This window comes from Micropterus dolomieu, linkage group LG11, assembly GCF_021292245.1.
Source record: "Micropterus dolomieu isolate WLL.071019.BEF.003 ecotype Adirondacks linkage group LG11, ASM2129224v1, whole genome shotgun sequence".
In the NCBI taxonomy this organism is placed as follows: domain Eukaryota; kingdom Metazoa; phylum Chordata; class Actinopteri; order Centrarchiformes; family Centrarchidae; genus Micropterus; species Micropterus dolomieu.
The window spans coordinates 19,220,434-19,238,380 of record NC_060160.1 but is presented as its reverse complement, the minus strand read 5'-3'; the positions used below and the strand labels follow the sequence as shown (position 1 = coordinate 19,238,380).

Genomic DNA, 17,947 nt, shown 5'->3' with positions numbered 1-17,947 from the left:
AAAAAAAAACCCCAACCCACTCATCACCTCAACATCAGGACGCGTGTGCCGCACATGGAGAGCAGGATGTTGTAGTCAGGATGAACACTTGTCCAAGTGACGCTGCAAAGTGTTTACCTTATACTGTGCGCACCCAGGCGATAAGGATGCATGTCAGATAGCCTATGTGTGATCAGCCAATAAAGTGGTAATTAATTAAATTTGACCGGGATTTGTGAATTATGTAGTGCTTAACGAGTCCACGGATAAACCTGTAAGCACAACCAACGACATTGTATGAGATATGTGGTTCATTTTGGATCAGTTTTGATCTGTGGGCTGGTCCACTTACAGCTCGTCATTTCAGCACAACGGACAGCGCTCGGAATTTGTCATTGCGCATGTCCTCTGGAAGGTGAAACAGGTGAAGGTAGGGGCAACAGCGTTTCACCAGTCATGTGCCGGATTAAGAAGTGTTTAAACTCCATGTATCTGATAACTCACACAGCTATCAATAAAAGCAAAACAAACAATAATGTGTATTTTCGGAGGAGCAGAAAACTAAGTTTTGTGTTTAGGCTATAATTGTACCCTTAAAATAGTTTGTCTCACATCAGGATGATTGTATTTAATGATAAACATGATAAAAATAAAAAAAATTTCAGTTGATTTTGTTACTTTCATGCATGGGGGAGGGTTATGAGTCTACAGGGTCCACAAAGATACATGCTTATGTACAGGGTCCAAAAGGAAGATGATCTGCTGAAACGTGGGGTTTTCTACCTGTGATACCTGCATCTTAAATGAGTCAGTGGTGGTTTACCAAACGTCACTCCTCTGGTACCCGGCTGGCTGAACGTTTGCATTAGAAATTGCACGGTCTTAAGGTTTATTTGAATGATATCCAAATGACCACGACTCTTTTGTTGAAACAGCAGTCAGTGTCCTGCCTCGAGTAATGACACTACATTATGACCCTGGACTGGTGGTTGTGGCATAATTTGATAAAATGATGAGCTGGTGTGGAAATGAATCGCAGATGATTTGCTATTTATGTAAAATGTACTGTATGTGGAGCTGCAAGCAGTGATTTATGTACACTAAACAAGGAAACAATCAATATAACACCTCTAACTCCTAACATCTAACATGCACTTCCTGTGCTCTTCTTCTTCTATCCCCTACAATTATATTGATTGCACTTTTTGTTAACTCTAACTTCTTTCCCTAAGTATTTACCCCATTGATGCGATATGTGCCATTAGCACTTACTGGTATTTATTGTTGCTTTTATTAATATGTATTGTCAGTTGTAGATCTCGTGCTGTATTTTATGCTCTGTTAATGATCGTATGTTGTTCCTCAAATGTAAGTCGCTTTGGATAAAAGCATCTGCCAAATGAGTAAATGTAAATGTAAAGTAAATGAGCATGCCTGCTCTTAGACTGCTTCACATCCTGTTTCCACCATTTCTATTGTGTGATTGTTAGAATGTTTTACTTTGCAGCCATAAGCCAAAAGTGATATGCTCACAGCAAATGACAACTCAAAATGACGGTGTGAAAAGCAGCTGTGAAAATCACTTATTAACGCGTCAGTTCGTCCAAACTACAAGAAAAACATTTTCTCACTTACCTCGAGTGGTGTCAAGTCATTCAGAGACTTCTGAATATATGTGCCAGGATGTGAGATATCCATGTGTGAGATATCCACCTCCGACCCAATGCAATGGAGGTGAATGGAGTTTTGTGTCCGGTGCTCACAAAATGAAAAGATTATATATAATAATAATTTAACAGAAACATCTCTTTCCAGAAACTGTAACACTGTTATTCCATCCAGAAGACAGTGTCAGCACTTGTTATGTGGACTATTTCTTCAGTAGAAAGTTGTGAAAACGGTTTAGCACTGTTTTTGGAAAGAGATGTTGCTTCTAAATGTTGTATTAGTATGTTTATATCACACATAGATAGCTCACAACCTGGTCAAATATACAATTAAAGCAATAAGATGGGGTTCTTTTTGTCATTTAGATGAAGGTAACCCTTTGAAATCAGTGAGAAATCAATGCCTTTTTAAATGTACTCTGGTGACTCTGATTCAGGGCCTGTTGAAAGGGACACTTTTGTTGTTTTTTTTAACTTAATTTGCAATGCATATTTCTCAGGGTGTGTCCTGAGTACAGTCAGAGTCTCTGCACTAAACTCAATTGTAGTGTATCTTTTGACTACAGATGGAGGGATAAGCGAGTCAATGGTTATGGCCATGGTGTGCACAAAGATAGTGGATATATTTCAATTATAGCATTAAACTGTAACAAAAGTTACTCTAGAAGGACAAAATGAACAAGAAAAGGCACTTTCTGGAGCCTCCTGAGGTCAAAGACTACCTAGTCAAAGGAGAACGATTTACCAAGTGGTCAGAGGTGAGTGGAAATAAAAAAAAGAAATCTGTATTACTAAATACTAGCTAAAAGTAAACATTCGTACATATGCAAATCAAATCTGTGCATCTCTAGCAGTCCGATGAGCAACACAGGAGTCTCATATAAGTCCCGCTGTAGCTACTTAAATCTGTGGTGTTAATGAACTGTTCTGGAAATATGTAGCCCTATGGCATAAATGATCTAATTTAACATCAGCACATCATCATTGAGCAGGTCTGTTTCAGAGGATTAAACTCAATAAATATCCAAAACGTGTGAACCCTAATTCCTGTGTTCCCAATTAGGACTCCACCAAGACTGTTCCTGTCACTATGAAGATGGATCCAAAAGGTTTTTATGTCTACTGGATCAACCAAAGCAAGGTAATCAATATTTAGTCTGGGGGAAAAAAGCCCTTGCACGACATGCCATAGGTGTGGGGAAGTGTTGACTCCCGTTCAGCGTCCAGTAGAAATTAAATGGCTTTTTTTGTGCGTTAGACAAAAAGAGCCTGACAGATTAAAACACATATCCAATAGAGGTGGTCATGTTTCATGTTTCTGTGACTCACATCTAGAGTATGTGTTATGTGCATGTGATTAGGATCTGCCAAAGCTGTGGGCTAGGAGCTGCACTGCACTTTCCGGTCCCAGCAGCTTGTGGAGATTATTGATTGGTGCTGATGTAGGCCCACCATCCTGCTGCACTGTACAGCTGAACTGTGATACAGATGGAGATCTGTCTTTGTTGTCTTTCCGTCTCTCTCTCAGTGAAGCGCCTTCTGTTTTTTTTTTTTACCACATCACAAAACCAGTGAAGCCTACATCAAATGTGTGCCTCGCGTGTCTGGGCTCAATCATGCTGGCATGCTGTTGCTGACTTTATGTGAATTTCAGATGAAAAAGAATCACAACAGTTTCCTACGTGATATTTCAGGACACTGCAGTCAAATATCCTTCACACAAACAAAGTAAATCCCATAGTTTTTGCACTTTGCCAAAGAATGACTTGTATCTGAATCCATATTTGGAACGGCGCCTACATGTTGAATTCAGGATTGGAGATGATTCTCTTCTTGTTTCTAGGAGACAACATTCCTAGATGTTGCCACCATCAGAGATACCAGAACTGGAAAATATGCAAAACTTCCCAAAGTGAGTACAGTATTATTATTCAATATCATAACCTGCTCTCTAATCCAATTAAGTAAAACTGTTTGTTATATAAGAGTCTCTGCAGGCATGCAAATAGGGGGTCAAGCCCTTAGTTTCTCCATTAGTACGAGAGGCATATTTGCATTGCAAAAATGGCAATGGACCCATGTACCCAGGCTGCTCCCACAATAAAGAAACACACAGTTACACACATACACAAACAAACGTAAACACACACTGAGTCATGATCTGAGATTTCTGTGAGTAAGCTTGTGTAAGTCGAAATCTGACAGTTGTAGTTCTACCTTTTCCGCTTCCTCGCTGGCCTCCCCAGAGAGTTGCAGTATGCAGCCATCATCATCCGTCACTAAGGGTTCAGAGGTGAAATCTGTTTCCCCTCAGGGAGAGCACAGAGCTATGCATCATCCCGGTTGGGGTGACGTTGGAAGCACATGTTTCTCTTAGGCCCCTGAGGGATTTTGGGAAAGCGGCTTTAGTGGTGATGTTAGGTGCCCTTCTGAAAGTAGCATAGAATAGATTGATTGCAGCGTAGCAGACACAGGAAGGTAGTACTTGGTGTGTGTGTGTGTGTGTGTGTGTGTGTGTGTGTGTGTGTGTGTGTTCATATGTTTGCATATCTTGGTCAGCAGATTTGCCTGTGTTTGAACAAGCTCCCAGAGAACAAGTGCCGCAGACATGATTTTACTTCTTTAAGCATAATCATCTTCACATGAATCAGCTTCAGCACCATGTATTTAGAGCCAATGAGATCTATGAAATATATCTTTCTGCCTTTTACAGCACCCCAAGGTTCGCAATGTGTTCAACCTAGACTTCCCAGACAGCAACCATCTCGCCAAAACTCTTACCATTGTCTCAGGTCCAGACACAGTGAACCTGACCTATCACAACTTCTTTGCCTCCAAGGAGAAAGTGACACAGGTAGATAAGCCACTGTATACACTGACTCTGTGTGTTATTATTGGCACTGTGTCCTTCCTCCAGCTGTTTACAATCCTCCCTTTCTGTCATTGATCTCCTCTGATTGTTCAAACACAGCTACAGGTCATTAGCCATTATACAATGAGCCTCATCTCCACCCCCCTATAAGGCGCCCCTCTCTCCCTTTTAGTCTTTATGAGACATTTCGACTCAAATATCCGGATTTCATAAACTGCAATTAAATCACAAATGTGTTGTTCAAACTCAACATAGACTGCTCTCATTTCCTGAAGTACTCTTCTTTTGATGCCCTCTAGTGGTGAATTTGGGTCAATTTAAAATCTTTCATAATGGTTTTAGGGCCAAAGACGTTTTAAGCACAACTCATGTTGACATTGGATGTAATATCCCTGTTTGTATTTGTAATAAATGCACATCAGAACTGGGCAAATGACATCCTTGCAATTGCCTACAACGGTGCCAGAAACAATGCATGCAGATACGTCTTCCTGGAGAAAATGTAAGTGAATGTCGACAGATCAGCTTTTGCTGAGTGAATACAACACTTTAATTTAATTTCCATATGTATTATTGGACTACATGCCTTTATGTTGAATTTTAGATACATCCGCATTTCTCTTCACACCAACAAGGACGGCAAGATTCCGGTGAAACAGTAGGTCACAGTGCAACTATCAGAAGGTGTAGGATGGCACACACGATTTAGTTTGTACAGTAGATTTCCATATTTCCTACCCAATGTTTCACTGTGTGTTTTTCTTAGTATTTACAAGATGTTCCCTGCGGATAAGAAGAGGGTAGAAAGTGCCCTAGCATCAGCACACCTCCCTAAAGGAAAGGTCAGAAACATATAGACATTTTGGTGTGTTGGTTATCCATCCATTTTACTGTAGTGTTTGTCACCTCTCCCATAATGTCCTGGCATATGTTGTGTTATTCTATCAGTGCATAATAAGGTAGCCAGTCTTTTTTTATTTTGTTTTTACAGTAGCAAAGTTTGTTTTTGATAATTTTGTAATAATTACATACATGTTTTCACATTTCAGTATGACACCATCAAGTCTGATGTCTTCACTGAGTCTGCCTTTAAGGCCTTTCTTTCAAATCTCTGCCCTCGGCCTGAGATCTATGAGATCTTCACTTCTTAGTGAGTCAGCCTTTCCTGTGCTTCACTGACTATCTCCTGATATGGATGAATAATCCTCCATTTATCATATTCTGTAGTTTCTCCAAATTCATGCCTTCTGTAGCTCAAATCTTGTATTATTCTTATATTTACTTTAATCTTGCTTTGAGACTTGAACAAATTTTGGGCCAAAAAAATTTTGTGATTTTTGTCATCATTTTGTTTTCTAAAAGGCTCAGCTATTTTGGATCAACTGCTTTGAAGCCAAAAACATACTTCTTTACATATTCTTCCATATTTGGCAGCATAAAGCCAGAAACTGAGCCTGATGGTAATTGTAATGCAACCCTGTTTCCAAAAAAGGTTGGCACACTGTGTAAAAATGTCATGATGTGCAAAACATTAAAACCCCATATTTAATTGAAAGACAACTTATCAAATGTTGAAACTGAAATTTTTAATTGTTTTTTGAAAACTATATGCTCATTCTGAATTTGATTACAGCAACATGTTTCATAACAGTTGGAACAGGATCATGTTTACTGCTCTGCTGCATCACTTCTTCAACACTCTGTAAGCATCTGGGAACTGAGGAGACTACTGTAATCTTTAAAATAGAATGTTTTCCCATTCTTGCTTGATGTAGTATTTCAGCTGCTCAACAGTTCGGGGTCTCCTTTGTTGTATTTTACGTTTAGTAATGCACTGTTTAGTAATGCGCCAAACATTTTCAAGTTGGGACTGCAGACAGGCGGTCATACTGTTGTAATATGTGCAGAATGTGCTTTGGCATTGTCTTGCTGTAATACACAAATGTCCCTGAAAGAGATGGTGTCTACTTGGCAGCATATGTTGCTCCAGAACCTGTATATATATATATATATATATATCATTCAGCATTAATGCTGCCTTCACAAGTTTGCAGGTCACCCATGCCATGTGCACTAATGCAGCCCTATTTGATCACAGATGATGGCTTTTACACTTTGAGTGGATGACAACCCACATGGTCCTCCTCCTCTTTAGCCTGGAGGATGTGGCGTCCATGATTTCCAAACAGAATTTAAAATTTTGACTTGTCATACCACAGGACAGTTTTCCATTTTGGCTCAGTCCATCTTAAAGGAGCTCAGGGCCACAGAAGGCGGTGGTGTTTCTATATCTGGTTTATGTATGGTTTCCTCTTTGCTCGGTAGAGTTTCAACCTGCCTCTGTGGAAGCAGGGACACACTGTGTTCACAGACAATGTTTTTTGGAAGTGTTCCTCAGCCCATGCAGTGATGTCCACTACAGAATTTTGTCTGTTTTTGATGCAGCGCCATGTTAGGGCCTAAAAGGTTATGGTCATCCACTATTGGTTTTTTGGGCTTGAACCTTGTGTACAGAGATTTCTTCTGATTCTCTGAATCTTTTAATGACATTATGTACTGGAGACAGTGAAATCACCAGATTCATTCATTCAGACAATTTTATGTTGAGAAACATTATTCTTAAATTGTTGCAGTATTTGCCATCGCCGTCTTTCACAGAGTTTTGAACCCCTCCCCATCTTTACTTCAGAAAGACACTTTTTATACTCAAGCATGTTATTAACTTCTTGCCAGTTGACCTAATTAATTGTGAGATGTTCCACCAGGTGGTTCGAGTTGACATCGTCCCAAATTTTTTGAAACCTGTTGCTGGCATCAAATTCAAAATGGGCAAATCTTTGTTGTCTTTATGCTATTTTCAATTAAATATGGGGTTTCAATTATTGCACATTATCGCATTTCGTTTTTATCTAATGTTTACACATGCCAACTTTTTTGAAAATGGGTTTATAGCCGGTCTCAATTTGAGCATTAGCTACCTGGCATAGGCTCAGATGACAGGTAGTGGGCCGTGACAGGCAGGAACAACATTACATGCAGCGCTGATGTGATTATCACACCCACTGTGTCACCCAGCTCCAACAAACCCACCATGACAAAGGACAATTTCACCAAGTTCCTCAACGAGAAACAGAGGGACTCCCGGCTCAACGAGGAGCTGTTTCCACGTCTGCGGCAGGACCAGATCAAGGCTCTGATTGACAAATACGAACCTACCTCCTCTAATTCAAACAGAAGTGAGAGTGATTGATGATAGGTTTGTTCTATTCTGGAGGACTTACATGCTAATACATGCTACAGTATTTGTATTTTAAATATGTGTCTCTCATGTTCATCTGCAGGTCTGATTTCTCCAGAAGGGCTCTTATTCTTCCTGATGGGGCCGGAGACATCAGTTGTCATGCAGGACAGGCTGGCCAAGAGTCAGGACATGACCCAACCTATACCCCACTACTTCATCAAGTCCTCCCACAACACATACCTGACAGGTGATATACACCACTTTCATTTTAACTAATGAATTCTCATACCTGATCAACTCAACATCTGAGGATCATTTATTCTGGATTTTACTGGGTCTGTCTGTCTGTCTTCTTGCAGCTGGTCAGTTCTCTGGTGTGTCCTCTCCGGAGATGTACCGTCAGTGTCTGCTGGCCGGTTGCCGCTGTCTGGAGCTTGATTGCTGGAAGGGCAAACCTCCAGATGAAGAACCCATCATTACCCATGGCTTCACCATGACAACTGAGATCCTCTTCAAGGTGATTACACATGGTTTTGGGCAAGCCTTCAGTGGGCTTTCACATTTCACTAATCTTTACATAGTGACATTTTTGTTTTCCTTTTATACATTAGCCTCCAGGGTCTAGTATCTTAACAATAGGGATGTAAACAAGAATAAACACATTATACAGACATGAACAGATAATGTGGTCTGAGCAGATACAAACAATGTCCAAATTTTTGCAGCAATATTCGTGATATTTTCACCTTGTGAACAGATAGTGAGTTCTTGCATTGCACACCTTGCTCAACTTAAAAGTAGACAGGAAGCTGTAGAGCTAAAGTTAGGGAGCGTCTCAAAAGTGCATGCTGAAAGGCCAAGAGTACTTTTCAGATTTCTGTCAATAGCTTTTTCCATTTCAAACTAACTTTATTTTTGTCTGGACCTCCTCTGATTGTATTGCACATCATTATCCTACATACAGAACCCCAACTTTTTAAAGACGAATCGTACAATATGGCCATTGGGACCAAAAACAGTTAAACATGTTTTGTTTAGACTCACTTTAGACTCACTTAAGATGGGGTAAAAATACAAATCATATTTTATTATTTGATTAATTTAGGTACATGCTCAAAATACGGTTGTATATTTTATAGACAGCTAAACTTATACACATACCTATAAGCAATAGAAATGGCAGTACAAAACCCGCAGAAAAGGAGGCAGTGTAGACGTTGCCTATCATAAATCTTGGGCCTTTTCTTGTTAATGGCCAACCCCTAGTTTCCTGTCAGCGTAGTTTGCATTGCTTCAATATGACATCTTCGTGTATACACTCATGCTGACCAAAGAATGCAGCAATGTGTCACGGACATCATGATACACCAATAAATTCACTGATTACTTTTTATTCATGCCAGTTTGCACATTAAAGAACAAAAGAGTGTGAAAGCTTAAAAGTACACACATACACACACTCTGGCAGGCCCCCCTGTCATCTTCTCACACTCAACACTTCCATTTAAGGGCAGACTGAGCTCCACATTCCCAAGGGTCCGGACACAACACCTCAGTTTGGTTTACAGTCAGCCTGTGGATGTGATAGGTTTGGAGCTGACCTCAAGGCTTCTGCATAAAAGCATTAGTTCTGCCGTTTGTCATGTTATCTCTCTTCCTGCTTTGGGAAAATAGTCATGATTGACCCTGTAGTTTATTTGGTCTCATTCTTTTGTGTGATTTTCATGATTTTATTCTACTTGTACCCTGTTTTCTGCTGTTTGCTGCTGTTTCGTCGGCTTGTTTTCTGTAGCTCTCTTGCCATTTGTATCTCTTTAATCTTAATTTAATTCAAATTATCGTCTAGTTAAATGCATAACCCCCCCCCCAAAATGTCTCTTTTTGGTATGTGACAGGATGTGATTGAGGCCATTGCTGAAAGCGCTTTCAAGACCTCACAGTATCCTGTGATCCTCTCATTCGAGAACCACGTTGACTCGTAAGACCTGAGCTTTTCCATGACCATGTAATGTTATTAACACAATGTAATAATGTTCTGATGCCATTATCAAAATGGAATATTAATGGGACATATTGAGGATGTAATTGAGCCGTTAGTTCTGGCAGTAACAGCAGACTGCAACAGGTGTTACTCTGTTTTATTCCAGGGTGAAACAGCAGGAGAAGATGGCCAACTACTGTAAAACCATATTCGGTGATGCCCTTCTAACAGAGCCGCTGGACAAATATCCTGTGAGTACAGTGCTGCAACATAGCTCACTGTTAAAATAATATTGTTAGATAAAGTTTATAAATGTGGATTTTGTTTAACAGAAATCCACCTTCATAGGTAAATTAGATGAAGGATTATCATGTTGTAGTGTGTAATGCATTAGCATAAAGGCAATAAATGGTAAAGTTCAAGTTTCCTGTTTGTTCTCTTTCTTGTCACTGCTAGACATGACCCTCCTAGGCTCCAACTGATTTATATCAACAGCCAGCATCTGTTTACCTCCTCTCAGGAGGAGGAGTGTGTTGTATTCCTCCGGCAAAGAGAGGGCTGGTTTAACGGTCTCAAATAATATCAGGGCAGCAGCAAGGTTTTCAAAAATGCTGACACAAACCTTAGCCCCTTAAGAAATGTTTGCTTAGTCATGTAAAACAATCTGTAAATTATATCTTCTGACATGAGGACCTTGCACTTTTAAGGCCCCCCTCTGGCCCATCAGGAATAAACTTTTATGTTTAAGTTTTGATCATGAGGCTTTTAGGTGTACATGATCTGTGTCTAAATTGTTAGCTATACAAATATAAACCATGTGTAAAAACAGTGTATTGCAAATGCCTTCTCTGGTCATCACAGACATTGTTTGACATTTTTGAAAATGCATTTTTTCGCTTTGAGTGTGATGAGAACATGACACCACTCTAATGTCTATATGGTAAATATGAGGCTAGAGCTTGCAGTTGGTTAGCTTAGCATAGCGTTAAGACTTGAAACAGCTAGTCTGACTCTGTACAAAGGTAAAAGGTCTGCCTACCAGAATCTGATTGTTTTAGTTATGGCCCTGGACAAGTATTGTTTTGTGACTGTTTACCCCACATTAGTTTTAGGTTTCTTTCTATTTATCTTTAACATCCAGCTGAAGCCGGGCCAGCAGATCCCCAGCCCATCTGAGCTAATGGGTAAGATCCTCATCAAGAACAAGAAGGGCAGCCATGAGAAGCCAACCCAGACTAAGAAAACCAGCACAGCTGCCGCTGAGCAGACTGCAACCACAGATGCACCCACCCAGGACCCAAACACTACGACCACAGATGCACCCACCCACGACCCAAACACTACGACCACAGATGCACCCACCCAGGACCCAAACTCCACTTCCCAGGATCCTGCCAACCCAACACCCAGCACCCAGGGGAACCAAGGTGGACTAGATGAACCGCAAGCCAAATCAGATTATGTTCCTAAAATAGAATTAGTTAATTTTAGGTGTCTCTGACATAATGTTTATATATTCAACCAGAGGGGGACGCAGCTGTGGAGGACATTGAGGAGCAAGAGGAGACAGACGAACAGGATGAGGAGAAAATGAAGACATCAGATGAGGTAGAGAATGCCGTTGCGATGACAGTTTTATTGCTTCACATCATCCCTGTCCAGCTAAAACAGTTCCAACATCCGTAAACTTCCTGTCAATCTCCCACAGGGCACAGCTGGACAAGAAGTAACAGCGTATGAGGCAATGTCATCCCTGGTCAACTACATCCAGCCCAACAAATTCATCTCTTTTGACAATGCCAGAAGTATGTCTTTGATTCATACATTTAACTCAAACTCAGACAAGATTGATTTTTTGACAGATACTTCACAGGTAAATCAATCAAAGTCAGTGAGTTATGCAATTCTTCCTCCCGTTCCTTTCTTCCATCACAGAGAAAAACAAGAGTTATGTCATCTCATCTTTTGTGGAAACCAAAGGGGAGACAATGATTGCCAAGAATGCTGTTGAATTTGTCGAGTATCCTTTAAGAGTCCTGCTGATGCAAAACATGGCAACCTGTGTCAAATGGGGTGAATTTGATTAAGAATGACACAAAATTAGACAAGAATATGTTTCATTATGCTGTCATAAGAGGATCCTGGTCCACAGAAATGAAAAACTGTGCTTCCTAAACCATCTTTCCCAGATATAATAAAAGGCAGATGAGCAGGATCTACCCAAAAGGAACAAGAATGGACTCATCCAATTACAGCCCCCAGCCTTTCTGGAATGTAGGCTGCCAGATGGTGGCGCTCAACTACCAGACGATGGGTAGAAACGGACACAAAATGCACTGATAATCCCTTAAAATGTCATGAATGTGTTGCACTACATGAAAGGATTAAACCATTCACTGTTACTTTTTAATCACCACTTGAGTCTAACATGTTTTAAAATACCATATTCTGTTATGTTTAAGCTTGAGCTTCTGTTTTTTCACCACAGCAGGTCAGTGTTGCACCTCTTTGTGCTGCACATGCTTCTTTTGTGGTTTGCATCCCAAATGCCTGCTGCTCCTCCTTGTGCTTCAGAGAGGGGGCATGAATGGGCTGTTTGTGTCTATTTTCAGATTTTCCCATGCAGCTGAACATGGCTCTGTTTGAATTCAACGGCAGAACAGGCTATCTCCTTAAGCATGACGTCCTGCGTCGTAGTGACAAGAAGTTTGACCCTTTCTGCGACAGGATTGACACCGTTGTGGCGAGCACATTGACAATAAAGGCAGGTTCACTGCCTCGTTATCATTATACTTCTCACACTGTGCTGTGTCTGGCAAAGTATCTTTGCAAACTAAATGCAAAAAGAAAACAGTTTAAAAAGGTGAAAATAATGACTGTAAAGCTGCATCATTTATGGTATTGCATTGTAGGGAAAGTGATGAAGAATGCAATATGAGAATAGCTGACAGCTGTTTTTGCTTTCTCTAAATTGCCCTCTAGTTTAGATGCAGAGTCCATAACAATACAAGCTTCCTGCTGAGACTAATACATGGTTCCTGGTATTCAGCAGACTGTGTGAATGAACTGTTAAACACTTCATACACGCATGTCCTCAAATCTTATTCACCTGTCTCACTAGATCTATTCCGGCCAGTTTCTGTCTGACAAGAATGTGAAAACAGGAGTTGAAGTGGAGGTGATTGGGTTGCCGGGAGACCCCAAGAAGAAATATCGCACCAAGTGGTCCACCACACCCAACGCCATTAACCCTGTGTGGAATGAGGAGCCTTTTGTTTTTGAGAAGGTGTGTGTCAGTAGGTGTTCAATACATGTGTAAGTGAATGTGTTTGTGAAAACCTAGCTATTATAACCTACTGTGCTGCTGCTGCTGCTTAATATATTTGTTGTTGTTATGACGAGTAGATTCTGCTCCCAGAAATGGCCTCTCTAAGAATTGTAGTCCATGAAGAGAATGGTAAATTCTTGGGACACAGGATCATCCCACTTGATGCCATCCAATCAGGTCAGTGAGTCATCCAAGGCCTCAGAATATGTGCTAACGTGTTTCAGCCAGTTTCTGGATCAGGGAAGCTGCTGCCTTGTTTAATTCACTGGGGTTTGTTTTATACCCTGCAGGTTTCCATCACATCTGCCTGCGCAGTGAGAGCAACATGCCACTCACTCTGCCTGCTCTCTTTGTGTACATCGAGGTCAAAGACTACATCCCTGCCGCCTTTGCAGGTGCTTGGCTTTTCACATTGTGCTTTTGCAAGAGAAGAACTTCTTCTTCTGCTGCAACTGAATGCATGTTGTCAGAGGGATAGTCGGCACTGCCAAGGCTGATTTATTTTGGGTTTTTTTGCACACATTTCTATTTGGTTTAAGGATGAATTGTTGCTACATTGTGCACTGACGCATTTTATTCTGCCACAGATTTCACAGATGCCTTATTTAACCCCACAAAGGGCACAGAGAAGACCACAAAGACCCCAAAGGAGGTAACAAAATGCAGCTAAGAGAAACTGAGCTCAGCCATCATCTACTACAATTGACTTATCAGCAATGTCCCCAGTTCTTCTTTAAATCCTAAACAAGACTAATTAACTTCCTGGAAGATGACCAGCCTTGTTAGATTGTGATGTTCCTGTCCTTTTTGTGCCCATGCAGTCATCCTCCGACTACATTTCTCCCTATGAGTTGCCTCTTGTGGTCCAAACCCCCACTGACAAAGCTGGGGAAAGTGCTGCAGGTAATTAAGCTTGTGAAGGGGACACAGTTCAGAGTTTGATACCGAGCTTTAATATTGCTCTTGTAGTAGGTCTTTAGTGGTGAATTAAGAAGCTGTTTTTGATCACTGAACTTTCTACTTCCCCTAGAAAAGGCCACATCCGAACCTACACCACCAGTTGATGCCAATGACCAATCATCCAAGTCTCCACCAGAAACAAATGCCGAAGAAGCTAAAGAAGAGGTTGAGAATAAGTCAGACACTCCGCAAACTGCAGCAGATCTTCCTCCTGACAACGCTCCTGCTGATCCAGCCCCGGACGCAGGAAGCGCCACATCTGAAACCCTTCCTGAAGCCGATCCTGCCCTTGAAGCGGCAGCATCTGAGAAGGAAGCGGTTCCAGAGACATTACCTGAAACCAAAGAGGAACCTGAGCCTGCTGCAGATGATAAACCAGGAACAGAAGCTGCAGTTGCTGCTGAAGAGCCTGCACCTGAAGAGCCTACTGCTGAAGAGCCAGTTGCTGTGGCCGTGACCTGTCCAGCAAGTGCATTGCCCGAGTCTGCAGGATCAGATAGCTCATCTCAGCTGCTGACATCCAGCGAAGGTAATGAAGCACTTGAGGTGCTGCACTCATCACGGTTTCTCTTTCATTAGTACAATTTAGGTAAAGATCCCCACAAAGAAATACAGAGACGAAGTAAGTCTTTTTTGTCAAATAGATTTATTAAAAATGCATTTACATTGCCGACACAAGCAGGAGGATTCTCACAACAAAGCCCCGTGTGTTTATGCTGCAGAGCCTTTGACTGTGACTACCGAAGAACTGACACAGCACAAGAACTATCTGAAGGTCATCAAGCGTCAGGAGAAAGAGTTGAAAGAAGTGGAAAAGAAGTATCAGAAAAAAGGAGAGGATCTGATTCAGAAATACACTGACTCCTTCAAGACCATCAAGAAAAAGGCCTCGTTGAAGAAAAAGGAGTAAAAGGATTTATTTGTTTCCTCTTTGTTGTCATACTGCTTTTCAGAGTGAGTTTCTAGCTGAAATATTGTAGGAGAAAAAATGTTTGACAAAAGACAGATAGTGTTGGCGGAGGAGGGGTGGCATGTAATAATTTTAGAGTACTTCGATCCATCTGTCCAAAGACTGTTCTGTTTCCTACAAAGTAGCAGTGAATTCTGCAGCATATTAATATTGACCAACTAATGAAGTTGTTTTGGTCACTGTCATTAATGAGATTACATTTAGATGCACAGAGAATATTCCTCAGCTAATGTGTTTTTCTAGCTGAAGCAGAATATTAGGGGATGAGGAGTACAACTAGGCTAAATGAATATGGGCTTTTTGTGCACAGCCCTCCTCACTAACCTTTCAGGATAAAACATGTGTTATTCAAGGCCAGTAACCACATGGTTGTACATTCATTTCTGTCCTTGGAGAGGTAGTTGCTGTCAGTCGATAAACTCTGTTCCTCTCGCAAATGTCCTGTTATGTTTTGTCATGTTTCCTCAAGCAGAGGGGGAAACACCTCTGACTCCAGTGTGTACATTGAGCGGGTGCAGGAGCAGAAGGAAAAAATGCAGGTGGAGCTGCAGACTTTGTGGACGGAGCAGTATGATCAGCTGAGGAAGAAGAAAGAGCAGTGTGCTACAGAGGTTAGTAAAATACAGGTTCATGTTTAAAACCCCGCTAAATGTCATTAAACATTTAAAATGAGAAAAAGAAGACATTGAAAGTATCTCTTAATCTTAATATTTTTTATTAACAAGGCGTCAAAAGACAATTTATAATGTGAAAGGCATCACATGTAATAACCCACCGAGAATTAGCAATGCTTTTTATTGACTCGCCTCAGCCATAAAGAGTGTTTCAGCGTCTTTCAGCAACTTTACTGTTTTGGTTCAGTGTTCAATGAAAAAGCACTAAATGCCCACTGTACAATACCTGCTGAGCACCAAACAGCAAACAGATAACGTTAAAGTCAGTTATTTCCCTCAAGAGTTGGTGGAAACCAAACAGAGCTAAAAGGAGAGGTAATATTGGACTTACATTTGTCAGATTTCCACTGCTAATTTTGTTTCGTCTGCAGATTGTGTAAAAACTGTTTGGTAACACCTTAGCGATATCAACTTTATAAGCTGATAGTATGTGTTTGTACCTTATTGTACTGCCCTCAAGTGACCAACAAATTAAGTAAACATTTGAAGTACTTTAATATTTAAATTTCTGCTTTTTTATTAGCTGTTTTAAGTATCAAAAGTCTCTAAAAACCCACTGTACACAACATTGCTGCCAATTAAAAACAGAACTAAAAGGAGGGTGAATACTGAACTTACATTTGTTTGTTGCCACAAGGCAACTTTGTGCAGTTCGGCTACTTGGTAGGACAATACCATGCTCAATGATGTCAAGCAGGCCTAAAATTTTAACTGCTGGATGTGTAAATAAGCAACTGGTTGCAAACAAGTTTGCTATATCAACTTAAAAGGCCAATGTTGTGTTCACAACTTGTTTCCACTGGGCAAGATTTGCATACAAAATCATATAGAAAAACACGATGCATTGTTATAGGTTAAATTACCCAACTATTGTTAATTGTCAAATTAACTTTTAGAATCACATCTCTTTTTATAGTTAGAAAATAATACACTTTATTCTGCTATGATTACAGTGTTATTTTTATGTTTCATCCATATACAAAGATTTTTTGTGAATGGGTACCTGAAAGTGAAGATCTGCTCCTTGTCCTATTATAATCTGTTCTTGTGTTCTCCTCATCCCACCTCTTGGCTGTCTTTATTACATCTAATGATTCATCCCAAAATTAGGATTCATTTCCATGGCTCAGGATACATTCACATCTCTCATGTAACACCTCATTTTACCTCTCTGTTTTGTATGTCTGGATCACTGGCCAGCAGCCAGCACTTTATGGTCTCTATTGATTATACACCAGAACCAGGTGCTTTGGGTGTATAGCATAAGTGTTGCATCTGTATGAGACTGAAGGATCAGTCGGGTAATAGACAGAGTGTAGAAGTGCAGTGGAGCAAGGTGAGAGTTAACATCTCGCATACACGTCTTCGGCCAAATGCTCTCATTGAACTTAAAGCCAAAGTTCATGCAAATTAACAACAGAAGCTGAACTTTTGTTTGGCTTAAAGAAGAGAGACTTTAATCACATACAGAATGGACATTGTTATTTAGAGCTACTCAGGTCCCATTTATCTTGACTGTGTCTGTGTAATTTCCTTCTTCTGGTGTGACAGAGACTGGCCAAACTGTTGGAGATGGCCACAGAGAGACACTACAGTGAACTGAAGACCCTGGAGAGGTGCGAGCACACACGCAACACATTTTGGACATGCTGTACACAGAGTGCAGAGGGCTTTGCTGAGTGTTTCCAATCTGTGCCTTGAGATTTTGGTGTGACACTGTTTGTGTGTGTGTGTGTGTGTGTGTGTGTGTGTGTGTGTGTGTGTGTGTGTGTGTGTGTGTGTTTGTGTGTGTCATCTAAGGTGAAACATCTGACATTTTGCAAAGACAATACCTCAGATAATGAATGAATCACCTCACTGTACAGGTCTTCCAATGTCCTTGGCTGGCTTATTGTGCTCAGAGAGAAAGAGTGTGTGTGTGTGCGTGTGCGTGTGTGTGTGTGTGTGTGTGTGGGTGTGTGTTATCCGAAGTCCCCAGCTGGCAGATGGCTATCTCAGGACAACCATTATCCAACAGGTGTTTAAACAGCAGTAGGGAAGCGAAGGCAACTCTGGTCATCTACCTGCCCACATAGACAGTATAACACTGCATCTAAGCCTTCCTTTCACTGAAAAGGTCACACCAGAGACCTGCAGCTCTTGTTTAACGGGAAAATGTTTCTTTATATGTCCACGTTACTGACTGACTTTGCCTTGTTTTGCAGTGTAACCAAAGAAAATAAGAAGAAAACACTCTCAAAAGGTTCATCCTCAGAGAAAGCAAAGTGAGTTTGCT

The 17,947-nt window shown here is 40.8% G+C and overlaps 1 protein-coding gene across 1 annotated transcript in view; it reads left to right on the top strand.

The window, feature by feature from the left end:
* The window catches only part of plcb2 (phospholipase C, beta 2), a 29,782-nt gene that overhangs the window by 5,778 nt on the left and 6,057 nt on the right, over window positions 1-17,947 (top strand). The window contains exons 2-29 of the mRNA XM_046061828.1: window positions 2,710-2,787; window positions 3,490-3,558; window positions 4,360-4,500; window positions 4,941-5,020; window positions 5,123-5,176; window positions 5,285-5,360; window positions 5,568-5,668; window positions 7,594-7,754; window positions 7,860-8,006; window positions 8,119-8,276; window positions 9,655-9,737; window positions 9,907-9,991; window positions 10,882-11,167; window positions 11,266-11,348; window positions 11,449-11,545; window positions 11,676-11,760; window positions 11,930-12,054; window positions 12,353-12,504; window positions 12,862-13,026; window positions 13,146-13,245; window positions 13,359-13,463; window positions 13,656-13,720; window positions 13,890-13,971; window positions 14,099-14,557; window positions 14,751-14,934; window positions 15,471-15,609; window positions 17,224-17,288; window positions 17,877-17,936. Coding sequence (XP_045917784.1) covers window positions 2,737-2,787; window positions 3,490-3,558; window positions 4,360-4,500; window positions 4,941-5,020; window positions 5,123-5,176; window positions 5,285-5,360; window positions 5,568-5,668; window positions 7,594-7,754; window positions 7,860-8,006; window positions 8,119-8,276; window positions 9,655-9,737; window positions 9,907-9,991; window positions 10,882-11,167; window positions 11,266-11,348; window positions 11,449-11,545; window positions 11,676-11,760; window positions 11,930-12,054; window positions 12,353-12,504; window positions 12,862-13,026; window positions 13,146-13,245; window positions 13,359-13,463; window positions 13,656-13,720; window positions 13,890-13,971; window positions 14,099-14,557; window positions 14,751-14,934; window positions 15,471-15,609; window positions 17,224-17,288; window positions 17,877-17,936 — 3,458 coding nt within the window. The 5' untranslated portion in view covers window positions 2,710-2,736. The remainder of the gene's footprint in view (window positions 1-2,709; window positions 2,788-3,489; window positions 3,559-4,359; window positions 4,501-4,940; window positions 5,021-5,122; window positions 5,177-5,284; window positions 5,361-5,567; window positions 5,669-7,593; window positions 7,755-7,859; window positions 8,007-8,118; window positions 8,277-9,654; window positions 9,738-9,906; window positions 9,992-10,881; window positions 11,168-11,265; window positions 11,349-11,448; window positions 11,546-11,675; window positions 11,761-11,929; window positions 12,055-12,352; window positions 12,505-12,861; window positions 13,027-13,145; window positions 13,246-13,358; window positions 13,464-13,655; window positions 13,721-13,889; window positions 13,972-14,098; window positions 14,558-14,750; window positions 14,935-15,470; window positions 15,610-17,223; window positions 17,289-17,876; window positions 17,937-17,947) is intronic.